At 51.3% G+C, this 27,034-nt stretch overlaps 1 protein-coding gene across 3 annotated transcripts in view; it reads right to left on the minus strand.

Annotated features, from left to right (window-relative positions):
* The window catches only part of fbln1 (fibulin 1), a 345,473-nt gene that overhangs the window by 165,380 nt on the left and 153,059 nt on the right, over window positions 1–27,034 (minus strand). For 2 of the 3 annotated variants that reach the window (XM_072484568.1, XM_072484569.1), the window contains exons 7-8: window positions 13,538–13,675; window positions 8,222–8,359 (exon numbers count right to left, since the gene is read on the minus strand). In XM_072484568.1, the coding sequence (XP_072340669.1) occupies window positions 8,222–8,359; window positions 13,538–13,675 (276 nt within the window). The remainder of the gene's footprint in view (window positions 1–8,221; window positions 8,360–13,537; window positions 13,676–27,034) is intronic. The other variant, XM_072484570.1, reaches the window with a different exon arrangement.

The raw sequence follows: 27,034 nt of genomic DNA on the forward strand, positions 1-27,034 counted from the left end.
CGGTCACAGCAAACACGGCAAGGAGGAAAGAAAACAAAAGAACGAAAAGAAGAAACAATTTAAACCCATGTAAATAGCAAAAAACGACCGGAATGTAAATAACATTAGGGGCCCCGCCCAGGTGTACCCCCTGGCAAAATCTTGTAGTTCTGTGTGTATTTATATTGTGTTATGTATTACAAAAAACCAATAAAAACATTTTTTTTTTTAAAATTCTGCTGCTGCTGATGGCCCACAGCGTCTCATGGATGCCCAGTCTTGAGTTGCTAGATCTGTTTGACGTCTATCCCCTTTAGCATGGTGGCAGTGCCACACAACACAATGGAGGGTATCGGCAATGTAAAACTGGACTTTGTCTCTCCAAGTACTGTGCAGTGGCCACTTCTCCCGATACTGTCATGGACAGATGCTTCTGCAGCAGGCAGACTGGTGAGGATGAGGTCAAGAATGTTTTTCCCTCTTTTTTAAAAAATATATTCTATTCAAATTTTTCGGCCAAACAAAACAGTACAAAGGTTTTTCCCTTTTTACAACAATAAAACAATATAAATAACAGTGACCGTTTTTAACAAATAAATAAATAATATATAAACTAAATGGCAACTGCCATAACAAAAATAATAGCTCTCCCAAATAATAAAATCAAGCAATCCAATATACATAACCAAGTACAAATATCTATACAAAAACACCCCTGAGGAACCCCCCCCCCGCCCTGGGTTGCTGCTGTTACCTTCCCATTTCCTTTATCGTTCTGCGAGGTAGTTAATGAACGGTCGCCACCGCCTGGTGAACCCTTGAGCCGAACCCCTTAGTGCAAACTTTATCCGTTCTAGTTTTATAAACCCTGCCATGTCATTTATCCAGGTCTCCACGCCGGGGGTTTTGGCTTCCTTCCACATAAGCAATATCCTTCGCCGGGCTACTAGAGACGCAAAGGCCAAAACATCAGCCTCTCCCGCCTCCTGCACTCCTGGCTCCACTGCAACCCCAAATATAGCCAACCCCCAGCTTGGCTCGACCCGGACCCCCACCACCTTCGAAAGCACATTCGCCACCCCCATCCAGAACCCCTGCAGGGCCGGGCATGACCAAAACATGTGGGTGTGGTTTGCTGGGCTCCTCGAGCATCTCCCACACCTATCCTCTACCCAAAAAAATTTACTGAGCCTTGCTCCAGTCAGATGCGCCCTGTGCAAAACCTTGAATTGTATCAGGCTAAGCTTGGCGCACGAGGACGAAGAGTTTACCCTACGTAGGGCATCAGCCCACAGCCCCTCCTCAATCTCTTCCCCCAGCTCTTCTTCCCATTTCCCCTTCAGCTCATCCACCATGATCTCCCCCTCGTCTCTCATTTTCCTCTATATATCCGACACCCTACCATCCCCCACCCATGTCCCTGAGATCACTCTATCCTGAATCTCCTGCGTCGGGAGCTGCGGGAATTCCCTCCCCTGTTGCCTCGCAAAAGCCCTCAGTTGCATGTACCGAAATGCATTCCCTTGGGGCAACCCATATTTTTCCGTCAGCGCTCCCAGACTCGCAAACGTCCCGTCTAAGAACAGATCCCTCAGTTGCACAATCCCAGCTCTCTGCCATGCTCTAAATCCCCCATCTATTCTCCCCGGGACAAACCTATGATTATTTCTTATCGGGGACCGCACCGAGGCTCCCGTCATTCCCCTATGTCGTCTCCACTGCCCCCAAATTTTCAGTGTTGCCATCACCACTGGACTTGTGGTGTATTTCTTCGGGGAGAACGGCAACGGCGCCGTCGCCAGTGCTTGTAGGCTGGTTCCTTTGCAGGACGCCATCTCCAATCTCTTCCACGCTGCTCCCTCCCCTTCTCCCATCCACTTACACACCATTGAAATATTGGCGGTCCAGTAGTACTCACTTAGGCTCGGTAGTGTCATCCCCCCCCCTGTCCCTACTACGCTGCAGAAATCCCCTCCTCACTCTCGGGGTCTTCCCAGCCCACACAAAACTCATGACACTTGTCTCGATTTTCTTGAAAAAAGCCTTCGTGACCATCACCGGGAGGCACTGAAACACAAAAAGGAATCTCGGGAGGACTACCATTTTGACCGCCTGCACCCTACCCACCAGTGACAGGGGCACCATGTCCCATCTCTTAAAATCCTCCTCCATCTGTTCCACCAATTGTGTTAGATTTAGCCTATGTAAGGTTCCCCAACTCCTGGCTATCTGAATCCCTAAGTACCTGAAATCTCTTGTTACCTTCCTCAGCGGTAAATCATCTATTCCCCTACTCTGCTCCCCCGGATGCACCACAAACAACTCACTCTTCCCCATATTCAATTTGTAACCCGAGAATTCCCCAAACTCCCTGAGTGTCAGCATTATCTCAGGCATCCCCTCCACTGGGTCCGCAACATACAGCAATAAATCATCTGCATACAATGATACCCGGTGTTCTTCTCCTCCCCTGAGTACTCCCCTCCACTTCCTGGAGCCCCTCAATGCTATGGCCAGGGGCTCAGTTGCGAATGCAAACAGCAACGGAGACAGGGGACACCCCTGCCTCGTCCCTCTATAAAGACGGAAGTAGTCAGACCTCTGCCTGTTCGTGATCACACTTGCCACTGGGACCCTATATAGCAGCTGTACCCATCCAATAAACCCTTCTCCAAAACCAAATCTCCTCAACACTTCCCACAGGTAGTCCCACTCCACTCTGTCGAATGCTTTCTCGGCGTCCATCGCCACCACTATCTCCGCCTTCTCCTCTGGTGGGGGCATCATCATCACCCCTAGCAGCCTCCGTATGTTCGTGTTCAGCTGTCTCCCCTTAACGAACCCAGTTTGATCCTCGTTGACCACCCCCGGGACACAATCCTCTATCCTCGTCGCCATCACCTTGGCCAGGAGCTTAGCATCTACGTTCAAAAGGGAAATGGGCCTGTAGGACCCACACTGCAGCGGGTCTTTTTCCTTCTTCAAAAGTAACGATATAGTCGCCTCCGACATAGTCGGGGGCAGCTTCTCCCTTTCCCTGGCCTCATTAAAGGTTCTCGTCAAAAGCGGGGCCAGTAGGTCCATATATTTCCTATAAAATTCCACCGGGAACCCATCCGGTCCCGGGGCCTTCCCCGCCTGCATGCTCCCAATCCCCTTTATCACCTCCTCCACCTCAATCTGTGCTCCCAGTCCCGCCCTCTCCTGCTCCTCCACCTTCGGGAATTCCAGCTGATCCAGGAAATGCATCATTCCCTCCTTCCCTTCCGGGGGCTGAGCCTTATACAACCTCTCATAGAATGCCTTGAACACCCCGTTCACTCTCTCCGCTCCCCGTTCCATCTCTCCCTCCTCATCTCTCACCCCACCTATCTCCCTCGCCGCTCCCCTCTTCCTCAATTGTTGGGCTAGTAGCCGGCTCGCCTTCTCTCCATACTCATACTGTACACCCTGTGCCCTCCTCCACTGTGCCTCAACCTTACCCGTGGTCAGCAGGTCAAATTCCACATGTAACCTTTGTCTTTCCCTGTACAGTCCCTCCTCCGGTGCCTCTGCATATTGCCTGTCCACCCTCAGAAGTTCTGTGAACAATCGCTCCCTTTCTTTACTCTCTTGCTTCCCTTTATGTGCCCTTATGGATATCAGTTCCCCTCTGACCACCGCCTTCAACGCCTCCCAGACCACTCCCACCTGAACCTCTCCGTTGTCATTAAGCTCCAAGTACCTTTCGATACACCCCCTCACCATTAGACATACCCCCTCATCCGCCAATAAGCCCATATCCATTCTCCAGAGTGGGTGCTGTTCTTTTTCCTCTCCTACCTCCAGATCTACCCAATGTGGAGCGTGGTCCGAGATGGCTATGGCCGTATACTCCGTCCCTGTCACCTTCGGGATCAGTGCCCTTCCCAGGACAAAAAAGTTTATCCGTGAATATACCTTGTGAACATGGGAGAAAAATGAGAACTCCTTACTCCTAGGCCTAATAAATCTCCAGGGGTCTACTCCTCCCATCTGCTCCATGAAGTCCTTAAGCACCTTGGCCGCTGCCGGCCTCCTCCCGGTCCTGGACCTCGACCGGTCCAGCCCTGGATCAAGCACCGTATTGAAGTCTCCCCCCATTACCAACTTTCCCGCCTCCAGGTCCGGGATACGCCCCAACATACGCCTCATGAAGTTTGCATCATCCCAGTTCGGGGCGTATACGTTCACCAGAACCACCGCCTCCCCTTGCAATCTGCCACTCACCATCACGTATCTACCCCCACTGTCCGCCACTATGGTCTTTGCCTCAAACAGTACCCGTTTCCCCACTAAAATAGCCACCCCCCTATGCTTTGCATCTAAACCTGAATGAAACACCTGTCCCACCCATCCTTTACGTAGTCTAACCTGGTCTGTCCGTTTCAGGTGCGTCTCCTGCAACATAACCACATCTACCTTTAATTTCTTTAGGTGTGCGAGTACCCGTGCCCTTTTAATCGGCCCATTCAGCCCTCTCACGTTCCACGTGATCAGCCGGGTTGGGGACCTCTTTACCACCCCCCCTGTCGACTAGCCATCCCCTTTTTTAACCCAGCTCCTTACCCGGTTCCCACGTACCCGTATATCCCACCGACGGTGCCCTCCCGTCTTGACCACCCCGCCCCGTAACAGCTCCCCCTTCTCCTTAGCAGCAGCAACCCAGTTAACTCCCTCCCCCCCACCTCCGCTAGATCCCCCTCTAGCATAATTACACCCCCTATGTTGCTCCCAGAAGTCAGCGAACTCTGGCTGACCTCGGCTTCCCCGTTTGCCCTCGGCCCCTCACTGTGCGAGGCCCCCTCCTTCCTGCGTCCCTGTTCCCGCCATAATTACCATAGCGCGGGAGCAACTCCCGCGTTTCCCACTCGGCCCTGCCCCTAATGGCGCAGTTCCCTTCTCCTTCCCACCGGCGCCCACAGTTCCTCATACTCCCCGCCCCCCCCCCAACGAGGGGAAGAGAGAAAAGTTACAGGATTGAAAAATTAACAAATTGAAAAATCATCCCCCCCCTTCCCTTCCCCTTCCTCGCCCCACATAATCACCCCACCACTTTATCCCAGAAGCTCTTTCTCTCGCCAGACTATTCCAGCTTCTCGTCCACAATGAATGTCCACGCCTCTTCTGCTGTCTCAAAGTAGTGGTGCTTCCCTTGGTGTGTGTCCCACAATCTCGCCGGTTGCAACATTCCAAATTTAACCTTCTTTTTGTGAAGCACCGCCTTAGCCCGATTGAAACTTGTCCTCCTTCTCGCCACCTCCGCACTCCAATCCTGGTATACGCGGATCACCGCGTTCTCCCACCTACAGCTCCGAGTTTTCTTCGCCCATCTTAGGACCATCTCTCTGTCGTTGTAGCGGTGGAACCTCACCACTATGGCTCGAGGTATTTCTCCAGCCTTTGGTCTTCGCGCCAGAACTCGATAAGCTCCCTCCACCTCCAAAGGGCCCGTCGGGGCCTCCAATCCCATTAGCGAGTGAAGCAACGTGCTCACATATGCCCCGACGTCCGCCCCCTCTGCGCCTTCGGGAAGACCCAGGACTCTTAAATTCTTCCTCCTCGAATTATTCTCCAGGGCTTCCAACCTCTCCACACACCTTTTGTGCTGTGCCTCGTGTGTCTCTGTCTTCACCACCAGGCCCTGTATTTCATCTTCATTTTCAGCAGCCTTTGCCTTCACGACCCGAAGCTCCAGCTCCTGGATCCTCTGCGCCTCCTTTAGCCCTTCAATCGCCTGTAGCATCGGGGCAAACACCTCCTTCTTCAGCTCTTCCACACATCGCCGCAGGAACTCTTGTTGCTCCGGGCCCCATACCAAACGGCCACCTTCCGACGCCATCTTGCTTCGAGCTTCCCTTCCTTGCCGCTGCTCCAAAGGATCCACTGCAATCCGGCCGCTATCCTCTCCTTTTTCCATAAATATCCGGGGGGATTCCCTTCTATTTCACCGCACAGTGATTTTGGCCGTTAAAAATTGCCGTTTGGGCTCCTAATAAGAGCCCAAAAGTCCGTTCCAACGGGAGGTGCCGAAACGTGCGACTCAGCTGGTCATCGCCGCACCCGGAAGTCATGTTTTTCCCTCTTGTTGGTTGCCTTGCCACCTGCTGCAGTGCCAGTCTAGCAGCTATGTCCTTTAGGACCCAACCAGTTTGGTCTTGGTGGTACTACCGAGCCACTCTTGGTGATGGACATTGAAATCCCCCAGAGTACATTCTGCTTCCTTGCCACCATCATTTCTGCATCCACTTTTGCGAACTGCACTTTGCATCCCCAATGAATTCTTACAAAATCATGGCTTTAATCTTTAATCACAAATAAGGGACGTGATTCTCCGAAAATGGGGCTAAGTCCCCACGCCCGCCGGAAAATGGGCACGAATCACTCCAGACCTTTTTCAAAACGTCCAGAGTGATTCTCTGGTTTTAAGAGGGATAGCAGGGCCCCGTCATGTGGCGTGCAGCTCCTACTGCTGATACGGGGCCCTGCATTTCCGGCTGCATGTCTGCGCATGCACGCGGCAGCTGGCCGCGGGTTCGCACATGCGTGTGCCGGCCGTTTTCACGCCGGCCCCTGCGCAACATGGCAATGCCACACAGCGGACCAGCGCGGAAGACGATAGGCCCCCCCGGATCGCGCGCGACCGCCAATCTGTAGCCCCCGATCGCGGGCCTGTCCGTTGTGGAGTCCCCCCCCCGCCCTCGGTGTCTGATTCCCCCCTCGCTCCCACCAGGACGGCCAGCGCAGCCGCGAGTCCGAGTTTCTGAAGGGGGGGGTTCAGCGATACCTCTTAAAACTGAATAGTTAGCATGACACTTGAGTAGTTTTACATAAGTTATTTGATTAAGGATTGAGATGAATTATAGGACTGAGTAATCATTATTAACCATTAAACATGTATTTTTAGGACATAGCAGCAATAAGTAAATCAAATGGGATTTAGGATAGCTAACCTGACCAAAAGGACATTACTTCTGACATCTTGTCTTTGTGAAACAATTCAGGGTGCTGGTTCTATTGTTCTGTTTCCCACAAACAGTCAGCAAGCTGCTGGGATTGTACACAGCTGTCAGGATGAGGATCAATCATGCGCTGCTTGCGATTCTATTGGGTGAAGTTTAAACACTGCTTGCAATTCTATTGGATAAGTTTAAAAGTAGCAGCTTCAGGGATTGGATCGCGTCCAACTGGGGTGGGCTATTGATTTTTGAACGTTGTATAAGTACTGTGTTCTGGTCTTTGTTCGGCAGAACAGGTCTTGGCCGATATCCAGTCTGTTCTCCGTAACAAGCTTGATTAAATAAGCCATCTTGTCCAGGGTGTGGTGTTTGTTCCTCTCTGTACTGAGCTGAGCCACAGGGAATAACCCCATGTGGAAGCTGACTCAATACACAGGTCTTGAAACCATCAGTTCCCGCCGGGCAAAACCAGACGGGAACCACGCCGGTGGAACTCGGCGGAAACCTGGCCAGTTGATCGCGGAGAATCACCGCGGGGGCCTCTTTCAATGGCCCCGACTGGTGGCGCGTCGACCGTGCGTGCGCGGTTGGGTGAGATTCTCTGGTCCACGGAGAATCGGGTCCTGGTGCCGCGGGTCTGAGACCCCATTCTCCCCCACCATGCCGAGCACGATTTCGGCGCGGAGGCTCGGAGAATCCTGGCCAAGATTCCCAATAAAACAAACCTCTGGCCTGATGTCTACCTAACCCCAGAAGGTAACGGATGGTTACTTCAGCATATAAATCCGGTATTGAAACCTGCATTATCGAACCCTGAGCAGATAGCTTCCACAGTTGGCATTCACATGACAATAATCCCACTGGATCTAATAGGGGAAATGTTATGAAAATACATGAAATTTCTCCCGCTGGAATTGTATGTTGGACCTTTGGGAGAATGGGCTCCAAATTTTCCAACCATTAAAAATGAACAGAATATCATGAGCAGCATGCCTGACTTCCCAGTAAGCACTCCTGGTGGGCAGGATGCCACTTTAGGAGCATGAGTTTGTAAAATTGGTTCATTAGCAATGCATTGAATACTTGATTATCTACTCTTCCTCATTGGCATCGAATGCATCAAGTTTTGGTACAAAGGAACTAATTAGCAGTTGACTTATTATTTATGGGAACAATATTTCATAATAATCATTATTCAGCTGAGGGAACAAAAACATTTGTCAATTAACTCCTAAAACCCACAGTAAAATGGAATTGTTTCCTACCAATGCAGTTTCCCAGAGCATCCTGTAAGAATCCGCTTCCACATTGCATTTTAGGCCGGCAGCGGAATGATCCTTGTGTGTTCTGACAGATAAAGTCGAATCCACAGTTGTGTGTTTCAATCTTACATTCATCAATATCTATCAGATCCAAATAAAAATCAAAATTATTCACCTGCTTAAAAAAGCAGTAAAGCAAATAAGCCAAGGAGTTGATTGAATCACTGGTGAAGCCAGCTTAATGTTGGAAGGCAAAAGCAGAAATGACATTTAGCATAAATGTTCCAACAACTCAACAGCTGAACTCTTCTGAGAATTTCCATCTGATCAGAAATAGCCAGCGAAAGGGTTAATAAAATAACATAGTAAATTGCTCAGATTGAGGGCAGCATTCACCGATTGTTCCACCTGACTGGTCAGGTAGATGGTTGCGGATGTTACAAGTGCACTGTATGCAGTGCATCAAAATACCAGCATTTTGTCCATCAAAAATAAATGCAATTCAATATGACAAAAGCATCCTAATACCAAAGTTACTACAATATACAACTGAAATAATAGAATCAGGAGAAGGCTATTTAGCCACTTCAGTCTGTTCTGCCATTCAATAAGATCATGGTTGAACTGTACCTCAATCCCCTTTGCATTTCTTGGATGCATAACCCTTGATATTCTTGCCAAACAAAAATCTATTGATATCAATCTTGAAAGTTTCAATTGACCCAAAGGTTGGAATTCTCCATTTGGGAGACAAAGTGGTGCCGCCGGGACTGAATAACATGCGATTCGCACTTCCGCTGTGGGGTGCTATTCGGTAAACAGGTCAGGCCATGAAAATGAGCCAGCACCCTGTCGGCACAAATTCAGAGCTTTTCCTGGCCCAGCAGGCATTGTAACCACTGGGGTCGGAGTTAGCGCTAAAGAGCCTGTGAGCGGGAGCTGTTTTTGAGTGGTCAATTCATCACACACTCACTGCAGCCACAAAGATGTCTCACAGAAGACTTGATCCCCGGGTTCGGGAGTCTGAAGTGGACCCACAGCTCCATGCCAGGAGTGGAGGGACATCCTCTTCCCCAGGGTGGGACGCAAACTCAAGCCTCCCCTCCTGTAGTGCCTGGGAGGTGGTGGCAGAGGCAGTCAGCGCTGCCAGCCTCACCAGGAGGAGACAGCTGGTGATCCGGATGGGTGGGATCGCTGGTGAGGCCACTGCCCTAAGAGGGGCAGAGAACCAAGGAAGGTTCCAAAGGCCACAGTGCAGGTGTCCTCTGGTTGGATGGAGCTCTGCTGACCCACTGCTTCTTCTGCCGTTGCGCACACTTCTGAAGAGTGCCAACTCCTGGTGGTCCCCTGATTGAGTCTGGCCATGCCCATCCCCTTGATGAAACAGCTGGGTATGAGGGTGTCCAGAGAGGTAGCCTGGGTGGACTCCCAGATAACCAGAGATCGTCTGTGCAATCAAAGGACACAGGCAACACTCAGCAGTGTGAGCAGCCTGGAGTCTGTAAGTAACACCAAAGGGTCGTGTTTAAAAGACATACTGCAGCAATGGCCGTCTGAGCCATGCCACCCTGATCCCGAGGGGAACACCCACAGTCCACGGACTTGGCACCAGGTTCCCCGCTACTCCTTCTGGCCCAGCAAGCCTGGCAATTTTGTAGGGTTTTTCAGTGTTTTTTTAACCTTCTGCTTTCCCATGGTGCCCAGGCCCTGTTTATAAATATTTGCATTAATTTGCATCCATGAGACTTTTTTTCTATTTATTTACGGTATGTGGGCGTAACTGGTTAGACTAACATTTATTAACCATCCTTGGTTGTCCTTCAGAAGGCGGTAGTGAGTTGCCTTGTTGAACTGCTGCAGTCCTTGAGGTGTAGGTACACCACTGTGCTGTTAGGGAGGGAGTTCCAGGATGTTGCTCCAGCGCCAGTGAAGGAACGGTGATATATTTCCAAGTCAGGGTGATAAGTGACTTGGAGGGAAACCTCCAGATGGTGGGGTTGCCAGGTATCTGTTGCTCTTGTCCTTCTAGATGGTAGTGGTCATGGGTTTGGAAGGTGCTGTCGAAGGAATCTTGGTGAGTTACTGCAGTGCATCATGTAGATGGCACACATGGCTGTCACTGTTCATCAGTTTTGGAGGGCTTGAATGTTTGTGGAAAGGGGAGCAATCAAGCGGGCTGCTTTGTTCTGGATGGTGTTGAGCCTCTTGAGTGTTGTTGGAGCTGCACTCATCCAGGCAAATGGAGAGTATTCCATTACACTCCTGACTTGTGCCTTGTAGATGGTGGACAGGCTTTGGGGGATCAGGAGGTGAGTTACTCGCCGTAGGATTCCTACCCTTTGACCTGCCCTGATAGCCACAGTATTAATATGGCTAGTCCAGTTCAGTTTCTGATCAATGGTAACCCCCTGGATGTTGATTGTGGGGGATTCAGTGATGGTAATGCCATTGAATTTCAAGGGGTGATGGTTAGATCCTCTCTTGTAGGAGATGATCATTGCCTGGCACAGTGTAACTTGCCACTTGTCAGCCGAAGCATGGATATTATCCAGATCTTGCTGCATTTGGACATGGACTACTTCATTATTTGAGGAGTCGGGAATGGTGCTGAACATTTTGTAGTCATCCGCAAACATCCCCACTTCTGACCTTATGATGGAAGGGAGGTCATTGAAGAAGCAGCTGAATAAGGTTCAGTCTAGGACTTCTCTCCAAGAGGGATGGAGCATCGCAGAAGTGTTCATCCTACTAATGAAATTGAAATCCATGCAAATGACGATTTTGTGGGGCGCAAATCCCTCTATCACCGCCAGTGAGGGACCGGAGCACGGCATTGGAATCAGCGTAATGCGCAAATCTCAATTTTTTGATTACCCACGATTCTCCACCTGATCACGATTCACATTTCTGGTGTCGTGAAGCGGAAAATCGAGGCCTGCAGCTTCAGGCTTTTTGGATAGAAAGTTACTGAATCCCTATCTATGAAGAATTGTTTCTGAATTTTAACACTGAATGGTTCTACTTTTGAGAATTGTTCCTAGTTATGGATTCCCCTATGGGAAGAAATAATTTTTCTTTATCTACCTTATTGAATCCTTCATTCATTTCAAATACCGCAATTAGATCACCCCTCCCATACTCAAGGAATATATGCCAGGTTTCTGCAATGTACCGTCATAATTTAATCCTTTTCATCCCGGTATCATTGCGATGAATCTGCCATACACCCTCCCCAAAACCAATATAACCTTCTGATCTTATAGTGTCCATAACTGCACTCCAGATCCGGGGGGCAGAAATCAATGTTCCATCCCATGGAGAGTTTGGTGGCGGGGAGGACATTTAATTAGGTGGGAGAGTGGAAGGTGGGGACCTCACCAAATTCCCGGATCTCCCCGGATTAAGAACATTAAGAAAATGAAGGTGTTTGGGAAAAGGAGCAGAACTCTTGACTCTTTACTCAACACATGTTGCTTTCTGGCTCCCACTCAATGCCTGAACAAGGGACCCAGCATCAAGAACAGCTGAGTGCCATCCCCCTGCCAGACCTTTAACTACCATTCCCCCCATCCCCACACCATGACTCACCTGTGGCCTCGGCAGTTAACCACCTGATTCGCCTAGTGCCCGGGAGTCAATGGCCGCGCCTGTGAGACCTCGCCAGGACGGCATTTAGTATGGGTCTCCACAAAGTGGACCAGGCATAATGGCACCTCAGGATTCTCGCAGGCCATGAGATATCACCTGGTGGTCAGGGACAGGGGACGGCAGTACCCTGGCACTCTCGGAACACCTAGACACCTTGGCACTGCCAACCTAGCACCCTGACAGTGCCACCCTGGTAGTGACACCTGGCATTTCTGGGGTGCCCAAGTGGCACTGCCAGGGTGCCAGGCCGACAGCACCAGGGTGCCCAGGTGGCAGGTTGGCACTGTCGGGCCCAGGACCAGCCTTACCCATTTGAGTGAGGGGGGTCAGGGGGCCAAAGGCCAGTGGCCTCGACAAGATTGGGGGGGGTTAAAGGGGGTCAATAATTGGGGGGGGGGGGGGGGGAGGCGGGAGCCCGAAAGGGTGTGTGTGTAGAGATTGGGGATGCCATTCAAAATGATGCCCCGATTTGCGTGCATGCATTCCTGCTGCCGAGATCAGCTTGCCAGCAGGAAATCTCTCTGAGTGTGGCATTGGCGGTGAGAAACTCCCCAGGCTAATAAAACCGGCAAAGTGCCGTTGAATAGCAGGGTGACTCTCGGTGCTGCCGTCCCCGTGGAACACCCCGCCAAATGCACCCAAAAGGGATCTGCTGAATTGCAGCCCTCTCTACTGGTAATTGTAATTGTACAATTTTAGGTCTAGATAGCACTGGGCACAAATATGAAAACTTTGTGATCAAATAGTTTACCAATTGTTAAACTCGGCTCGTGTATGAATATTAGCCACTTTGCTGAATATTGAAGGATGACTAATGCCTGTGGATTCACACTTGTGAAGAAATCCTGTCAGGAAAAGAAAGAAATTGTGATAATTTTCTGTTCGTGGTATTTTGCTCATATTTTTAAATGTTGGGGTATGTGAGCGGTAATTAAAGAGAGGGACAGAGTGATTGTGTGAATCTAAACTATGGGTTTGATATGGTAATGAGTCTAGCAATACTTCAAACATATGTTTACATAATGTAATTTAGTAAGGATGATTACAGAACAGGAATACTTTTGAATGGGTCATTGTGATTCAAATAAAAAGATATGCAAGGTGTAAAAGAAAGGTTTCATAAGTCAAGTCTGGATAATGTGAGTTTAATTTTCTTTTAAATTCTAAAAACTAAAGTAAGAGATGAATTTAATACATTTTTAGAGAGCAGTTCCACAGAGATTGGGTGAGACAATGAAGAGATTTAAGGGAATGGGAGTATTTAATGAGATATCTTTTATTTAACGAAAAACCTATCTAAAGAGCTGTTTTAGATGTCAGCAGACAATTGGTCAAAATCCCAGAAAGCAGTGAGAATGAAACTAGGTCTGAAAAGCCAACTGCTGTTAACCTCAGAGGGCACCCCAAAAGAGAATTAAAGGCACCATGTGGTGAAAGTTACTTTTATAGATCTTAAAATCTATATGGTGTTGCTGAACTGTTGGGGAAGGTTAGCTCTGAAGGTAGTTAAATTAAAATTGTTTGGAATTTTTTAATGTTGCATACATGTTTGTCAGGGGTGTAAAGAAATACAATGTAGTAGATTATTTGTTACATGTATGTGTAATATACATATACACATGTTGGTATACTCAAGTAATTAGATGTAACACACCTCTATTCATTACCTACCTTTGCACTGGTTGTTTTCAGTCAGTTCATAGCCTGTGCCACAGCTCATTTCACGCTGACATCGGTACGACCCAACAGTGTTGATGCAGCGTTGGCCTATTAAGCACTTGTGTGGCAGTGACAGACACTCATTGATATCTGTATTCAGCAATAAAAAAACTAGTCAGTTTTTCTCTCGTGGTCCCCTATTAATATTAACACATGCTGAGATATTGACCATGGGTGCCAGCGGCTGTCCCTTTACTTTGCGCAAGTAGTTATTATTTACTCTTGACTGTTTAAGATCTATGGATTCTGAAGGGGACCACAGACAAGCTCAACTCTGTTTACACATCTTCCACAAAGGCACACTTTCGAACAGCATTATTGATCCGACCTTATCGGGAAGAGGGGCATCCTCCAAAGGCTCTTATGGCCTGAAGAAATCTATTTTTTACACTTTTCATCTTCTATTGGAGCCACTGTAAAAAGGGAAGATAATCAATCATTCCAGGATTGATTATAATTTTCTAATTAACATTTTGTTATGCCTCAGAACTTCCCCAATTCTAGCATACTCTGACTAATGGGATGATTGAAAATCTGACTACCGCCCAACCTAACTAGAATTTAAAGATTCTATCCAAATGGTCCAGAATCTCAGTAGAGCAGTGATCACACCCAAATTCTGTTCTGAGATGGTCCTTCTACCTTGGACTCAAGGCATGGAATTTAGTTCCTAGTCAGACTGTAGTTATAGTCTGGTATCTACTTAGCACTTGTTTATTAGTACTACATCTTAACACAGAGTTAGAGAGTAGGCATGTTGCACCTAGGCATGATTCCAACCTCTCTTGAGTCTTACACATGGCTGATGTCAGTAGTACATCATCATCTACGTCATATATTAGCATATCCCATCTGTTAACCCCTTATACTACAAATTCTGTCCTCTCAGGGCCCCTGGAATTTTAGGGCCCATCAAATGACATGTTGGCTAGGATGCGAGAACATTTCCTCCTTAGCGTTGAAAAGTGTTGTGGAAGCTTTAACATTCACCTGAGCATGTGGACTCTCCTCTGAAAGATATCACCTTTGGCAATGCAGCACACCAACAGCGAAGTGTGGGCCTAGATTTTGTACTGAAATCTTCTAACTCAGAGCTAAAAATACTACTAACTATGCCAAGCTGATAATTAAGACATTAGTCACTTTCAATAGTCTTAGATTTTAGCTAATACAAATACAAAATGGAACATAAGGTAGGAAAATGTGAAATTATGAACTTTGGTAGGAAGAATAAAGGAGCTAGCTGAATATTATTTAAACAGAGAAAGACTGCAGAAAACTGTGGCACAATGGGATTTGGCTGTCCTCGTGCATAAATCACAAAAGCTAGCATGTAGGTTCAGCAGGTAACTGGGAAGACAAATTGAATGTTGGCCTTTATTTCAAAGAGAATGGAATATAAAAATAGGGAAATCCTGCTAAAACTATACAAAGCACTAGTTAGATCATACCTGGAATACTGTGAACAGTTTTGGTCCCCATATCTAAGGAATGGTATACTGGCATTGGAGACATACCTGAGAAGGTTCACTCGGTTGATCCCGGGTCTGGAGGGATTTTCAGATGAGGAGTAGGTGAGTAGATTGGGCCTGTGCTCATTCGAGTTCAGAAGAATGAGAGGTGACCTTATTGAGACATACATGATTCACTAGGGGCTTGACAGGGTAGCGAGGATCTTTCCTCTTGTGGGAGAGTCCAGTACCAAAGAGCATAATCATAGAGTAAGAGGTCACCATTTAAGACAGAGATGAGGAGAAATTTCTTCTCTGAGATAGTAGTGAATCTAAGGAGTTCTTTATCGCAGAGAGCTGTAGAGGCTGGGTCGTTTAGTATGTTCAAGGCTGAGATAGATAGATTTTTAATCAAGGGTTAATTAAGGGAATCAAGGGTTATGGGGATAAGGTGGGAAAGTGAAGTTGAGGATGATATCAGATCAGCCATGATCTCATTGAATGGTGGAGCAGACTCGATGGGCCCAGTTACCTTCTGCTGCTCCTCCATCTTATGGTCGCAATTAGCTCCCTCAATTTATGGTTTATTCCTGTGATACACATTAAATTGCGAACCATCACACTTTCTTGCATTCAACATTTATTTAAATTCAAGAATATTCAAGGACCCATGTTCCATACCAACTCTGTATGCCCGTGTTAAGTGTGAGAGTGAGCTTTCCGGCGCTCAGCCCAGCAAGGCCGGCAACGCTATTCAACATTAATTGGGCAACTTTACGAGGCCCCAAGAGCTTCTCGTCGCAAATCAATGCTCGCCAGCCAGTTGGCTGGGACTGCGCTCACCAACCCCCCGCTAACAAGGTCGAGCAGAACTTGCATGACCTCCGGTGATGGTGATGTGCTGAGTAGACATCAGGTGGTTCACCTCCAGACCATAACCAAATAGGCATTTTTAGGCGAATTTGCCCCAAAATTCGACAACAACTCACCCTTAATCAAAAAAGGAAAGGGATAGAACCAGCATGCATGTGAACGGGAGCTCGAGAGGCCGAAGGGACGGCAGGAGCAGAAGAAAAGGACATGAGCAACAGGCGGACGAACTGTCGGACCCATGAGGCAAGGCGGCTCCGTCCACCCAAGAAAGAGGGAGACCGACGACCCGTGCATCAGCCTCCGCCTCCCCCCAACACCCCCCACTCCCATGAGATGGATGGAAGGCATTCCTTATGAAGGAACTGTCTGCGATGGGAAAGGCAAGGTGGCAGTCAAGGTGGCGGTTACAGAGGGGATGGTCTCCATGCAAAAGGCAATCAATGGATTGGGGAAGAAGGTGGAAGCACAAGAAAGAACGATCCAGGAGCTGGAGAAGGAGTCGACAGATCAGAGCGACAGGATCATCACCCTGGAGGCAGAAGTCAAGAGGTTGGTGGCGGCCCAGGGGAGCTTGAAGGGGAAATGCAAGGACCATGAGAATAGGTCCCGACGGCAGAACATTTGAATTGTGGGCCTGCCAGAGGAGACCGAGGGGCGCGACAGACGGGCTACGTCACCCAAATGCTGGGCAAACTAGTCAGAAGAGACAGCTTTCCCAACCCCCCCCCCCCCCCCCAGAGATTGGCAGAGCGCACAGGTCGCTCCGGACAAAACTCAAGGTGGGGGAACAACCGAGGGCAATCATCGCGAAACTACATTGATGCCAGGAGTGAGAGGACAATAATAACAATCTTTATAGTCACAAGTTGCGGACGTGTTGACTCTACTCAACGCATCCGCCCATAGACCATCCTCTATCTCTCCTCCCAGCTCCTCCTCCCACTTGCGCTTCAGCTCCTCAGTTTGCGTTTCCTCTGACCCCATAAGTTCCTTGTAAATGTCCAAGACGCTCCCTTCTCCTACCCTCTGGAAACTACCCTGTCCTGAATCCCGCTTAGCGGTAGGAGGGGGAAGGTTGACACCTGTTTATGTAGGAAGTCCCGCACCTGCAGATACCTGAATTTGTTTCCCCTCGCCAAGCTAAACTTCTCCTCCAGCGCCCTCATACTCGTAAAGCTCCCCTCTATAAACATATCCCCCATCCTCTCAATCTCTGCTCTCCGCCATATCCGGAATCCCCCATTCATACTTCCCGGGGCAAACCGGTGATTATTACAGATTGGGGACCAGACCAATGCTCCCTCTGCTCCCACATGTCTCCTCCATTGCCCACAGATTCTCAGGGCCGCCACAACCACGGGGTTGGTGGAGTACCATGCCGGCGGGACCGCCAGAGGCGCAGTTACCAACGCCCCCAAACTGGTGCCCTTGCATGAAGCCGCCTCCATACGCTCCCATGCCGACCTCTCCCCCACCACCCACTTGCTGATCATGGCTATATTCGCCGTCCAGTAATAGTTACTAAAATTTGGCAGCGCCAGCGCACCCTCTCCCCGACTCTGCTCAAGCATTACCTTCCTTACCGTGGGGTCTTGCCTGCCCAAACAAAGCCAGAGATCACTTTGTTGACCCACTTAAAAAAGGACTGCGGAATAAAGAAATACAAACAGGAATCTCGGGAGGACCGTCACCTTCACCGTCTGCACCCTCCCAGCTAATGACAACGGGAGCGCGTCCCATCTCCGAAAATAGTCCTTCATTTGGTCCAGTAGCCGGGCCAGATTTAATTTATGCAGCCGGTCCCATTCCCGCGACACTTGAATGCCTAGGTACCTAAAGCGTCCCCCTACTAATCAAAACGGCAGCTCCCCCAATCGCCTCTCCTGTCCCCTCGCCTGGACCGCAAACATCTCACTTTTCCCCATATTTAGCTTACACCCCGAAAACCGGCCAAATTCCCCGAGAATCCTCATGATTTCTTCTGTCCCGTCTAATGAGTCCGATACATACAGATGCAGGTCGTCTGCGTAAAGCGAGATTCTGTGTTCCATTCTCTCCCCCGCCCCCGGACCAGCCCCTTCCAGCCCCTTGAGGCTCTCAGAGCAATTGCCAACAGTTCTATAGCTAGCGCGAACAACAGTGGGGAGAGGGGGCATCCCCGTCTCGTCCCCCGATGCAGTCTAAAATAGTCCGATGTTGTCCTATTCATCCGTACACTTGCCACAGGAGCCTGATACAGTAACCTGACCCAGTCAATAAAGCCCCGCCCAAATCGTACCATCCCAGTACCTCCCACAGATAATCCCATTCTACCCGATCAAAAGCCTTTTCTGCATCCATTGCGATCACTACCTCCACCTCCCTACATTCCGGGGGAATCATGATCACATTTAACAGCCTTCTTACATTGGCCACCACCTGAGGGCAGTAGAGCGGAGCTGCTGATTGGTGTTGCAAGGGAAATTTGCATACCTCCGTCGTGGTCACCCTAATTTGAAGGTAGTTTGTGGAGGAGCTGTTGGCAAGTGACACTTAAACCCGAAACACTTCTTCAGTGTTTCCCTCCCTACCCGCTCCTCTAATCAAAAAAAACAACCACTGTAAAGATCAAGAGGAAGGCTCGAGGTCAGGAAGAAGTTGAACCGTGACACCACAGCCTGCAGGTAAGGGATTGGCTGGTGACTGGTAAATAATTTTTCTTTTATATTCCCTCAGGTGTTATCGTGCAGGGTGCAGTGGTTGCTGAGTGAGTGCTTGCTGAGAAGGGGAGTGAATAACAGGTAAGCTCTTTCTTTCTTTTTCTTTTTTATCTAGGGGGATGGCAGGGAAGGTAGTGCAATGTTCCTCCTGCAGAATGTTTGAGGTGAGGGACGCTGACAGTGTCCCTGCTGATTTCATCTGTGGAAAGTGCACCCATCTCCAGCTCCTCAGAAACCGCGTTAGGGAACTGGAGCTGGAGCTGGATGAACTTCGGATCATTCGGGAGGCAGAGGTGGTCATAGATAGAAGCTTCAGGGAGGTCGTTACTCCGAAGAATAAAGATAGATGGGTGATGGTGAGAGGGGCTGGGAGGAAGCAGTCAGTACAGGGATTCCCTGTGGTCGTTCCCCTTAGTAACAAGTATACCGCTTTGGATACAGTTGGGGGGGGGGGGGGACTTACCAGGGGTAAGCCATGGGGTGCAGGTCTCTGGCACAGAGTCTGTCCCTGTTGCTCAGAAGGGAAAGGGGGAGGGGAGTAGAGCATTAGTCATTGGAGACTCCATAGTTAGGGGGATAGATAGGAGATTGTGTGGGAACGAGAGAGACTCGCGGTTGGTGTGTTGCCTCCCAGGTGCCAAGGTGCGTGATGTCTCGGATCGTGTTTTCGGGATCCTTAAGGGGGAGGGGGAGCAGCCCCAAGTCGTGGTCCACATAGGTACCAACGACATAGGTAGGAAAAGGGATAGAGATGTAAGGCAGGAATTCAGGGAGCTAGGGTGGAAACTTAGATCTAGGACAAACAGAGTTATTATCTCTGGGTTGTTACCCATGCCACGTGATAGCGAGATGAGGAATAGGGAAAGAGAGGAGTTGAACATGTGGCTACAGGGATGGTGCAGGAGGGAGGTTTCAGATTCCTGGATAATTGGGGCTCATTCTGGGGTCGGTGGGACCTCTACAAACGGGATGGTCTACACCTGGACCAGAGGGGTACCAATATCCTGGGGGGGAAATTTGCTAATGCTCTTCGGGAGGGTTTAAACTAGTTCAGCAGGGGCTTGGGAACCTGAATTGTAGCTCCAGTATACAGGAGGTTGAGAGTAGTGAGGTCATGAGTAAGGTTTTAAAGTTGCAGGAGTGTACCGGCAGGCAGGAAGGTGGTTTAAAGTGTGTCTTCTTCAATGCCAGGAGCATCCGGAATAAGGTGGGTGAACTTGCGGCATGGGTTGGTACCTGGAACTTCGATGTTGTGGCCATTTCGGAGACATGGATAGAGCAGGGACAGGAATGGTTGTTGCAGATGCCGGGGTTTAGATATTTCAGTAAGCTCAGGGAAGGTGGTAAAAGAGGGAGAGGGGTGGCATTGTTAGTCAAGGACAGTATTACAGTGGCAGAAAGGACGTTTGATGAGGACTCGTCAATTGAGGTAGTATGGGCTGAGGTTAGAAACAGGAAAGGAGAGGTCACCTTGTTAGGGGTTTTCTATAGGCCTCCGAAAAGTTCCAGAGATGTAGAGGAAAGGATTGTAAAGATGATTCTGGATAGGAGCGAAAGCAACATGGTAGTTGTTATGGGGGACTTTAACTTTCCAAATATTGACTGGAAACGCTATAGTTCGAGTACTTTAGATGGGTCCGTTTTTGTCCAATGTGCGCAGGAGGGTTTCCTGACACAGTATGTAGATAGGCCAACGAGAGGCAAGGTCGTATATGATTTGGTACTGGGTAATGAACCAGGACAGGTGTTAGATTTGGAGGTAGGTGAGCACTTTGGTAATAGTGACCACAATTCGATTACGTTTACTTTAGTGATGGAAAGGGATAGGTATATACCGCAGGGCAAGAGTTATATCTGGGGGAAAGGCAATTATGATGCGATAAGGCAAGACTTACGATGCATCGGATGGAGAGGAAAACTGAGGGGATGGGCACAATGGAAATATGGAGCTTGTTCAAGGAACCAGCTACTGGGTGTCCTTGATAAGTATGTGCCTGTCAGGCATGGGAGGAAGTGGTCGAGCAAGGGAACCAAGGTTTACTAAGGCAGTCAAAACACTTGTCAAGAGGAAGAAGGAGGCTTATGTAAAGATGAGACATGAAGGTTCAGTAAGGGCGCTCGAGAGTTACAAGTTAGCTAGGAAGGACCTAAAGAGAGAGCTAAGACGAGCCAGGAGGGGACATGAGAAGTCTTTGGCAGGTATGATCAAGGATAACCCTAAAGCTTTCTATAGATATGTCAGGAATAAAAGAATGACTAGGGTAAGAGTAGGGCCAGTCAAGGACAGTAGTGGGAAGTTGTGCTTGGAGTCCGAGGAGATAGGAGAGGTGCTAAATGAATATTTTTCGGCAGTATTCACACAGGAAAAAGACAATGTTGTCGAGGAGAATACTGAGATTCAGGCTACTAGACTAGAAGGGCTTGAGGTTCATAAGGAGGCGGTGTTAACAATTCTGGAAAGGGTGAAAATAGATAAGTCCCCTGGGCGGGATGGGATTTATCCTGGGATTCTTTGGGAAGCTAGGGAGGAGATTGCTGAGCCTTTGGCTTTGATCTTTGTCATCTTTGTCAACAGGAATAGTGCCAGAAGACTGGAGGATAGCAAATGTTGTCCCCTTGTTCAAGAAGGGGAGTAGAGACAACCCCGGTTACTATAGACCAGTGAGCCTTACTTCTGTTGTGGGCAAAATCTTGGAAAGGTTTATGAGAGATAGGGTGTATAATCATCTGGAAAGGAATAATTTGATTAGACATAGTCAACACGGTTTCGTGAAGGGTAGGTCATGCCTCACAAACCTTATTGTGTTCTTTGAGAAGGTGACCAAACAGGTGGATGAGGGTAAAGCAGTTGATGTGGTGTATATGGATTTCAGTAAAGCGTTTGATAAGGTTCCCCACAGTAGGCTACTGCAGAAAATACGGAAGCATGGGATTCAGGGAGATTTAGCAGTTTGGATCAGAAATTGGCTAGCTGGAAGAAGACAAAGGGTGGTGGTTGATGGGAAGTGTTCAGACTGGAGTCCAGTTACTAGTGGTGTACCACAAGGATCTATTTTGGGGCCACTGCTGTTTGTCATTTTTATAAATGACCTGGAGGAGGGCGTAGAAGGATGGGTGAGTAAATTTGCAGATGACACTAAAGTCGGTGGAGTTGTGGACAGTGCAGAAGGATGTTACAAGTTACAGAGGGACATAGATAAGCTGCAGCGCTGGGCTGAGAGGTGGCAAATGGAGTTTAATGCAGAAAAGTGTGAGGTGATTCATTTTGGAAGGAATAACAGGAAGACAGAGTACTGGGTTAATGGTAAGATTCTTGGCAGTGTGGATGAGCAGAGAGATCTCGGTGTCCATGCACATAGATCCCTGAAAGTTGCCACTCAGGTTGAGAGAGTTGTTAAGAAGGCGTACGGTGTGTTAGCTTTTATTGGTAGAGGGATTGAGTTTCGGAGCCATGAGGTCATGTTGCAGCTGTACAAAACTCTGGTGCGGCCGCATTTAGAGTATTGCGTGCAATTTTGGTCACCGCATTATAGGAAGGATGTGGAAGCATTGGAAAGGGTGCAGAGGAGATTTACCAGAATGTTGCCTGGTATGGAGGGAAGATCTTATGAGGAAAGGCTGAGGGACTTGAGGCTGTTTTCGTTCGAGAGAAGAAGGTTAAGAGGTGACTTAATTGTGGCATACAAGATGATCAGAGGATTGGATAGGGTGGACAGTGAGAGCCTTTTTCTTCGGATGGTGATGTCTAGCTCGAGGGGACATAGCTTTAAAATGAGGGAAGATCGATATAAGACAGACGTCAGAGGGAGGTTCTTTACTCAGAGAGTAGTAAGGGTGTGGAATGCCCTGCCTGCAACAGTAGTGGACTCGCCAACACTAAGGGTATTCAAATGATCATTGGATAGACATATGGATGATAAGGGAATAGTGTAGATGGGCTTTAGAGTGGTTTCACAGGTCGGCGCAACATCGAGGGCTGAAGGGCCTGTACTGCGCTGTAATGTGCTATGTTCTATGCTATGCTATGCTATGCCTACCCTTAACAAACCCCGTCTGGTCCTCCCCAATAACGTCCGGAAGACAATCCTCAATCCTGGAGGACAAAATTTGGGCCATCAGTTTGGCGTCCACATTCAACAGGGATATCGGCCTGTAGGACCCACACAGCTCCGGGTTCTTGTCCCGCTTCAGAATCAGCGAAATCGTGGCCTGTGACATCGTCGGAGGCAGCACCCCTCTTTCCCTTGCCTCATTGATCATCCTCATCAACACCGGCCCCAATATCCCAGAGAACTTTTTATAAAACTCCACTGGGTACCCATCCAGCCCCAGGGCTTTACCCACCTGCAGGGCCTTCAGACCCTCTGCTATCTCTTCCAACCCGATCGGGGCCCCCAGCCCTTCTACCAGCTCCCCGTCCACCTTTGGGAAATTCAGCCCCCCCAAGAAGTGCCTCATCCCCTCTGGCCCTGTAGGGGGTTCCAACCTATACAGCCTACTGTAGAAATCCCTAAACGCCTTATTCACCCCTGCTGAATCTCCAACCAGGTTCCCATCTCCGTCATTTACTTTCCCTATCTCCATGGCTGCCTCCCTCTTTCTCAGCTGCATGGCCCAGTCTCAGCAGGCCATGGCCCAGTCTCAGCAGGCCATAGCCCAGTCTCTGCAAGCCATGGCCCAGTCTCTGCAGGCCATGGCCCAGTCTCAGCAGGCCATCGCTGAGGGCATCGGCGCCAGTGGCCATGTGCGAGCTGGCGTCGCACTGTCGCAGACAGGGTTCGACAACCCCCTGGGCTCCATGGCTGCAAACCTGCAGACCCCTGTCGATACCAGCACGGGCCTCCAGGACTGGCAGCGCCAGATGTCGGGGGCGCGTCGGATGGCCAGTCCGTTCGCACCCCCACCCATGTAGAGGCCTGGGGGCCATCGGGCACCCCGAGGGAGGAGGAGGTGGTGTGGTCCGTCCCGGCTCCCTCTGTAGGGGAGGTCCCGGTACACCGCGACACCTCGGACTCCCCCCCTTCCGTCCCAGGTGCATCGGGTGGGCAACGGGCAGGACAGGCTGGCAGCTCGCCATCCCAGTCGCCCGGGCCGCAGCCTGGCCCATCTAGGCCAGGACGCCTCAGGAAACGGCCGCCAAAGGGATCCGGTGTCAGAGGGCAGGAATCACAGGAGTCCACCTCCAGTTCTGCTGTACCGTCTGGGGAACCACGTAGACGTAGTCAAAGGGCCCGTAAGGCCAAACAATTAGACACTGAGTAAGTTGGCACGGGTGCAGGGCACAGATGAGTTTTAGGGGCTAGGGCACGTGCATGAACTCCTTTGGTTATTAAAGTCAATGTTACACCTACCGAAGCTGCCTTTGTGCTCTGTCCAAAGTGTGCGGGCGTGTCATGTACGTTGAGCGCAAGTGTGTGTGTGACGGGTGGTCTTACCTCAGCCCCAGGTGAGTCTGCCCCCTTCCCCCTGGGCCGCCATCAACATCCCCCGGGCAGTGGACGGGACCGTGCGCTGCAGTGTCACAGCCGCATGCAGGGATGGTCCGGGTGGATGGTGGTACTGTGGCCATGGGTCAGACATAGTCCAACAATGTAGAGCCAGGAGCTCATCGGAGGCGGGTTGTCATCATCCTCCATGGCCTGCGATAGACACGCATCCACCCGCAATTGGGTGAGCCCGGCCCGTTGTGCCGCCGGTGGATCGGCAATTGGGGGTGGGGGGGTGGTGTGCATGCGGGTGGGGTGTGTGGGGTTGGGGAGGGGGGTGAGGGTGCTGGGTGGGTGGATGGGTGGGGGGTGTGGGTGGTCGGCTGTTGTCATGGTGTGCGGTCTGTGGCCATACTACCCGATTCCCACGCCCATCTAGTCAGTGAAGCGGGCGTCTATCAGTCTGTCCCGTGCCCGCTGGGCCAGCCGGTAACGGTGGACAGCCACCCGCCTGTGTCTACCCCGTCTGCCCTGACCATTGCCCCCATCCCCCTCATCTGGGGAGGACTGGGCCTCTTCCTGCTGCTCCTCCACTCCGCCCTCCTCTGCCTGCGGCACATCGCCCCTCTGCTGGGCTATGTTGTGCAGGACGCAGCACACCACAATGATGCGGCCGACCCTATCTGACCGATACTGGAGGGCGCCCCCAGAGAGGTCCAGGCACCTGAAACGCATCTTCAGCACGCCAAAGCACCTCTCGATCACTCCCCTTGTCGCTACATGGGCATCATTGTAGCGGTTCTCCGCCTCATTGCGTGGCCTCCGTATAGGCGTCATCAGCCACGATCGCAATGGGTAGCCCCTGTCGCCCAGCAACCAGCCCCTCAGCCGGGGATGGCGTCCCTCGTACATGCCGGGGATGGATGACCGCGACAACACGAATGAGTCGTGTACACTGCCTGGGTGACGGGCGCAGACGTGCAGGATCATCATGCGGTGGTCGCAGACCACCTGTACGTTCATTGAATAGGTCCCCTTCCTATTAGTGAACACGGCCCTGTTCTCTGCAGGTGGCCGCACGGCGACGTGCATCCCATCGATCGCGCCCTGGACCATGGGGAACCCGGCAACGGCAGAGAAGCCCACGGCCCGGGCATCTTGGCTGGCCCGGTCCACGGGGAAGCGGATGTAGCAGTGCGCCATGGCATAAAGGGCATCTGTCACTGCCCGGATGCACCGATGCACCGATGTCTGCGATATGCCGGACAGGTCCCCACTCGGTGCCTGGAATGACCCCGTTGCATAAAAGTTCAGGGCCACCGTAACCTTGACGGACACGGGGAGAGGGTGTCCCCCGCCAGTGCCACGCGGTGACAGGTGTGCCAGCAGGTGGCAGATGTGTGCCACGGTTTCCCAGCTCATCCGGAGTCTCCTCCTGCATTCCCGGTCCGTGAGGTCCTGGTATGACTGCCGGGGCCGGTACACACGGGGCGCCCTCGGGTGCCTCCGTTGCCGTGGGGCCACGACGTCCTCCTCCCCCTCCTCGTCCTGTCGGTCAGGTGTCCCTCCAGCCTGGGCGGCTGCCGCCTGCCCCTGTGCGGCAGCCTGCGCCGCCTCTCTGGCACGCTCCTCCTCCTCCTCCTCATCCAGGGCAACATAGACATGAGCGGCTGCCACCATGGCGGCCAACATCGCTGGATGGTCTGAAAACATGACGGCCTGGTGGGGGGGAGGGGAACGACGACATGTCATCATTGCCCATATCCCCTCCTCCCCCCAGCCAGGTGGCATGGACCGCATGGGTCCAACTGTTGGAGGCTGGCACCTGGCCAGGTGGACCAACTCATTTGCCCTCCCATCACCCACCCCGGCACGGACCCCCTCCCCAACCCCCAACCTCCACCCCAGCACGGACCCCCCCCCCAACCTCCACCCCGGCACGGACCCCCTCCCCAACCCCCAACCTCCACCCCAGCACGGACACCCCCCCAACCTCCACCCCGGCACGGACCCCCTCCCCAAACCCCAACCTCCACCCCAGCACGGACCCCCCCCCAACCTCCACCCCGGCACGGACCCCCTCCCCAACCTCCACCCCGGCACGGACCCCCTCCCCAACCTCCACCCCAGCACGGACCCCCCCCCCAACCTCCACCCCGGCACGGACCCCCTCCCCAACCCCCAACCTCCACCCCAGCACGGACCCCACCCCAACCTCCACCCCGGCACGGACCCCCTCCCCAACCCCCAACCTCCACCCCAGCACGGACCCCCCCCCCCAACCTCCACCCCGGCACGGACCCCTTCCCCAACCTCCACCCCAGCACGGACCCCCCCCCAACCTCCACCCCGGCACGGACCCCCTCCCCAACCTCCACCCCGGCACGGACCCCCTCCCCAACCTCCACCCCAGCACGGACCCCCCCCCCCCCAACCTCCACCCCGGCACGGACCCCCTCCCCAACCTCCACCCCAGCACGGACCCCCTCCCCAACCTCCACCCCGGCACGGACCCCCTCCCCAACCCCCAACCTCCACCCCAGCACGGACCCCCCCCCAACCTCCACCCCGGCACGGACCCCCTCCACAACCCCCAACCTCCACCCCGGCACGGACCCCCTCCCGGCACTCCCCCGGAGCCCAGCCTACTCTAACCACCCCCCCCCCCCCCCCGCCGCACACACACACAAGCCGAGACACACCTCTCCTCACGCAATCAGTCTGCGGCCACGCTATTTCCTGCCCAGAGCCAACCCCCCAGGCCGTCACTCACCTCCTCGCTGGTCGGCGTGAGCCTGGAGCACCGGGTCACGCCGATGAAAAGGAGGTTTGATTCACGTCGACGTGAACGGTCATCACGTCGACGGGACTTCGGCCCATCCGGAAGGGAGAATATCGGCAGGCCGAAAATCGGCTGCCTTGCGCAGACCCGTGACATTCTCCGCGGCAGCGGCGCCATTAACGCCCCGCCGACTTTTCTCCCTTCGGAGTCTTCGGCGG

Source organism: Scyliorhinus torazame, chromosome 19, assembly GCF_047496885.1.
Source record: "Scyliorhinus torazame isolate Kashiwa2021f chromosome 19, sScyTor2.1, whole genome shotgun sequence".
Classification (NCBI taxonomy): Eukaryota; Metazoa; Chordata; class Chondrichthyes; order Carcharhiniformes; family Scyliorhinidae; genus Scyliorhinus; species Scyliorhinus torazame.